Genomic DNA, 4,544 nt, shown 5'->3' with positions numbered 1-4,544 from the left:
CTAACGCACAAAAGAGTTGCAAGGTCCACACCGAGATCTTGTGACACAAGGGTTAGGGACGCAGGGCCCAATGGGCTTATCACATGCGTTGGTTGTGGCACAGGGATTGCAGGGGAGCCTGGAGACAGAAAATGATTGGAGCAAGTTAGGGCAGAGTGAGTTCAGCACACGGAAAGACACGACACACTAGTGCCCTGGCTTCGGATGTCTCCAGGTGGAAGCACAAAGGGATAAGTTCATTCCCGCGAAGAAAACAGCTCACCCCCAGGGGAAGTCATGCAGCCATACTCACTTGCAGTCCTCGCTCTCCAGCAGGCCCCGGTACGTGTTGATCTCACACTCCAGCCGGGCCCGGATGTCCAGCAGCACCTGGTACTCCTGGTTCTGGCGCTCCAGGTCAGCCCGGATCTCACCAAGCTGGGACTCCACGTTGGTGATCAGGCACTGCACCTGGGACAGCTGGGAGCTGTAGCGAGCCTCACTCTCTGTCAGGGTGTTTTCCAGAGAGTTTCTCTGTAAGGGAGAAGACAAAGGCTGTCACAGAGCTGTTCCCTCTGAAGGTTCCTGAATGGCCTTCCAAAGAAGTCACAGGTTTCAAGAGCTGAGAGAGAGAGAGAGAGAGAGAGAGAGAGAGAGAGAGAGAGAGAGAGAGAGAGAGAGAGAGAGACCCGAGGACACCCCAGTGACTCTGCCTCCCAACTCCACACTGCTCAGCACACTACACACCAGGTTGTGCTGGGCCTGCAGCTCGATCTCCAGGGCGTTGACTGTGCGCCTCAGCTCGATGATCTCGGCCTGGCAGGACTGCAGCTGCTCTGAGCTGGACACCACCTGCTTGTTCAGCTCCTCTGTCTGCAGTGGGCAAGGGGAGGGACAGGATCAGACCCTGCCTTACAGTCCTGGGGACTGAGTTGCTGAGAGACCATGGGCTCAGATGCCCACCTGTGTGGTGAACCACTCCTCCACTTCGCGGCGGTTGGTTTCCACCAGGGCCTCGTACTGACACCTGGTCTCATTGAGCACACGGTTCAGGTCCACAGTGGGAGCAGCGTCCACCTCCACGTTGAGGCGGTCTCCAAGCTGGCAGCGCAGGGTGTTGACTTCCTGGTGGGGGAAAGGGGGAAAATCCAAACTATCACAATGGATCTTGATGCGCTCCTTGAGAGAATGCAGTTGGGCATCCGGTGCATTGAATCCTTCTACAATCTCCATTCTGTACTCTCCTGGCAGCCTTTTCCCTGTGGTCAGTGATTGGCTGATTCCTTTGCACAACGCACCTTCGGACCCATACTTCCTTCTACCCTTCATGCTAAACATAACACTTTTTATTTAGGGAGATATCCTGGTTTAGTATCAGAGCTGAGGCATGGCTGACAACCATTTAAATTCTGCTCCCTAAAAGCCCAGTTCAGAGTCTTGCTGAAATACCTCACCATCTCCTTAAATGGTTTTGTCCTTAAGCTTGGACAAAGTCTGACTACAAGGAAAATGAAGGGAACATCTCTACGTTTTAATGATGACCTTTCGTGGAGCCAACAGAACTTGGTTCTGGGCTCAGGCAGTCATCAGACAGACTTAAATTGTATCTCATCATTAACACTTCCATATAACTTCTCTAGAAGTATCTAGAACAATAGTCCTTGACCTTCCTAACACTGTGATCCTTTAATATACTTCCTCGTGTTGTGGTGACCGCCAAGCACAAAATAATATTCATTGATACTTCATAACTGTTATTTGCTACTGTTATAAATCATAATGTAAATACTTGATATTTCCGATGGTCTTGGGTAACCTCTCTGAGAGGGTTATTTGACCCCCCCAAAGGGGTTGTGACTCAGAGGTTGAGAACCACTGTTCTAGAATCTTCAAACTACACATCTCTTTTTTTCCCCCTTCTGAAGCTTTCAAAACTTCACACAAATTTGGTGCGTAATAAGCTCTTGGTTAGCGTTAACTAACTGTCTCTACAGAGTTCTGGGATGTATAGTTGCACCCGTCTGTTTCCTGTGTGGTGGTGACTGACGAACACTTTACTCCAAGCAGCACAGATATCAGAAAGCATGCTGGTTAGCAATGAAAACCTGTGTTCTGAGTCCAGTTCGGCCCTCCTGTTGGGCAGCCCTGAGCCGCCCTGCCCCTTGCAGTCCAAAATAGAGAACCATAGTCTTCAATGGTGTCCACATACGCTGTCATTTGCGAGTGACAGAGACTACAGCAGCTGCCTTAGCTCTGACCTTTCCTCATTACTGCCTGAGCTGGCCAACTTCCTTTATTCTTGTTCCTGCCTCTGGCAGAAAATCCTTAATCTCCTATCAAGATTACTCATTCTCTACAAATACCTGGTTTTGTTTGGAGAACAGCTTTCTGAGCTAATTGAGCCTCAGCCCACAGCCTCTCCCCACAGCCTGTGGCAGTTAAAAACATGTCCTGGCCAGTCCCACTGTGTGCTTCACATTGGGAGACCTCACCTGCTCATGGTTCTGCTTGAGACACAGCAGCTCCTCCTTCAGGGACTCCACCTGCGCCTCCAGGTCAGACTTGCAGAGGGTCAGCTCGTCCAGGATCCTGCGCAGGCCGTTGATGTCTGACTCCACCAGCTGCCGCAGAGACAGCTCTGTCTCATACCTGCAGTCGCAGGAGAATCAGGGGTAGAGTGGGTAGGAACATGCCTAGCCCTGACTCTGCTTTGGTTTGCTTTGTTGGATAACTAGGCATGACAGATGCTAGTTTTCATAACCGGCTCCTTCTACTTAAGTTGTCAAGACCCGGAAGTACATCCTACCGGGAAATACGTGTTAATTATTTTCACAAAGACAGTGAATCTGAGGTGATAAGAACTTGTAGGCTTCCGAGGTTTCCAGGATAAATGTACTTCCCACATTCTCATGGCTGAGTGCTGTGCACAGTAGAGGGCCAGGCTAGTCACAGACATGCAGTCTGGCGGAGCTGAGGTTGGGGCTAGAGCTGCCACTCAACAAAGGAGAAGAGAGGAAAGGAGGGAATGTAGATCTTGGAGAGACTCCTAGGGGAGATCTTGATCAGCACTGGCCTGTGTGAGCAACAGTGTGCACACTGGGGGAGGGAGGAAGGGAGAGATGAGGCAGCAGCGCCCCACCAGGCCACCCACTCACTTGGTCCTGAAGTCATCAGAGGCCAGCTTGGCATTGTCAATCTGCACCACCAGCCTGGCGTTCTCAGATTTGCCACACAAGATCTAGAGATCACACAACATCGCATAATGAGCAGGGGGTGGTCTCTTTACATCAAGAGAAATCCTGATTTAAAGATTAATTTATTTATACTGAAGTATCAGAATTTTAAAAAATTACAGCATATTGTGTGTCTATTAAATGCTATCCATGTACAATAAATGCTCAAAAAAAAAAAATCTAAGGGACTAAATCTAGAGACAGACATGCAAATACGCAAAAATATATCAACAGATGATCTTATTTTTTCTCCTTTCTTAATAAGCAATATTGAGAAGCTGATAAAAACTATTTGTACTTGTTTAAAACAACTGGTATTTGATGAGAAAGGTTCTAAAAGCAAAAAAAAAATAATATTGCACTTTAATAAACTTTCAGTCAAATTGGCAAGATGAACACATAAAGCAGCAGGCACGGTGCCCTAGGCAAGGAGGTTGTTCCACTCTCTGGGCCATCCTGGAAGGCTTGGGACCATTTCTACTTAGTATCTGATATTTCTGGGTTTAGTCAAATACTCTAATTCCCCATTGGACACGGTGCACCAAGGGAACTCCGAGGGCATCCAGGTCAAGACAATGAGATCAGGGTGGTAGGGTGCCCAAAAGACATCGGCCAAAATCAGACTAGCAACATACCACGTTAAGAGAGGGGAAAAATGACCCTTCCTACTATGTGGCTTCCTTCTTTGGTTCAGTCCTTTCTTCTTACCTCAAGGAAATACTTTCAGAGCTCAGAAACACCCATAGGCCACTCTTAATAATAGTGGGGAGTTATCTAAACTCCTATGACCTCCACCGAGTCTAATTTCTGCCAAGATTCAAAACTAACAGTCACCCATCAGCAAATAGAAGAATCCACAAGAAAAACATGCTTAAAGAGCTGGAAATGTACTTATCAAATTTTCCACCCGACCAAGAGTTCATGTCATGTCTGTGTGTCACACATTGTCCTGAGAACTTCCTGCCAGATGCCCATCTCTCTCACCTTCTGCTGCAGCTCCTCAATGGTCCTGAAGTAGGCCTGGTAGGCAGGGCACACCAGGGGGTCCTGCTGCTGGTTCCTCTCCTGGATCCTGCATTCCAGCTCTGCATTCTCTCTCTCCAGCTGCCTCACCTTCTCCAGGTAGGAGGCCAGGCGGTCATTCAGGAACTGCATGGTCTCCTTCTCATTGCCATTGAAGGAGCCCTCACAGAACCAATTGCAGTTGCCCACATTGGCGGGGATGTTGCAGGCTCCGGGCAGGGTGCAACCATGGCAGCTGGGGGGCACGCAGGGCCGGGAGGAGCAGCTGGTGCGGCAACTCAGGGCGGGCAGGCAGCAGTTGTATGGCAT

The 4,544-nt window shown here is 49.1% G+C and overlaps 1 protein-coding gene across 1 annotated transcript; it reads right to left on the bottom strand.

Annotated features, from left to right (window-relative positions):
• Positions 1-4,544, bottom strand: LOC127695009 (keratin, type I cuticular Ha3-I). The gene is made up of 7 exons (XM_052196862.1): positions 4,197-4,544; positions 3,135-3,217; positions 2,472-2,628; positions 943-1,104; positions 727-852; positions 293-513; positions 1-118 (listed from the first exon to the last, which is right to left on the bottom strand). The coding sequence occupies exons 1-7, from the start codon at positions 4,542-4,544 to the stop codon at positions 1-3; spliced, it is 1,215 nt and encodes a 404-aa protein (XP_052052822.1).

Source organism: Apodemus sylvaticus, chromosome 10, assembly GCF_947179515.1.
Source record: "Apodemus sylvaticus chromosome 10, mApoSyl1.1, whole genome shotgun sequence".
Classification (NCBI taxonomy): domain Eukaryota; kingdom Metazoa; phylum Chordata; class Mammalia; order Rodentia; family Muridae; genus Apodemus; species Apodemus sylvaticus.
The sequence above is the reverse complement of the archived record's forward strand: the minus strand, read 5'-3'. Positions and strand labels throughout refer to the sequence as shown.

Excerpts from the sequence above, each read along its gene's own strand:
- LOC127695009 (XM_052196862.1), bottom strand. The coding sequence starts at position 4,544 with ATGCCATACAACTGCTGCCTGCCCGCCCTGAGTTGCCGCACCAGCTGC. Across the intron at positions 1,105-2,471 it reads TCAAGCAGAACCATGAGCAG|GAAGTCAACACCCTGCGCTG; the intron begins GTGAGGTCTCCC and ends TTCCCCCACCAG. Across the intron at positions 853-942 it reads AGGAGTGGTTCACCACACAG|ACAGAGGAGCTGAACAAGCA; the intron begins GTGGGCATCTGA and ends TGCCCACTGCAG.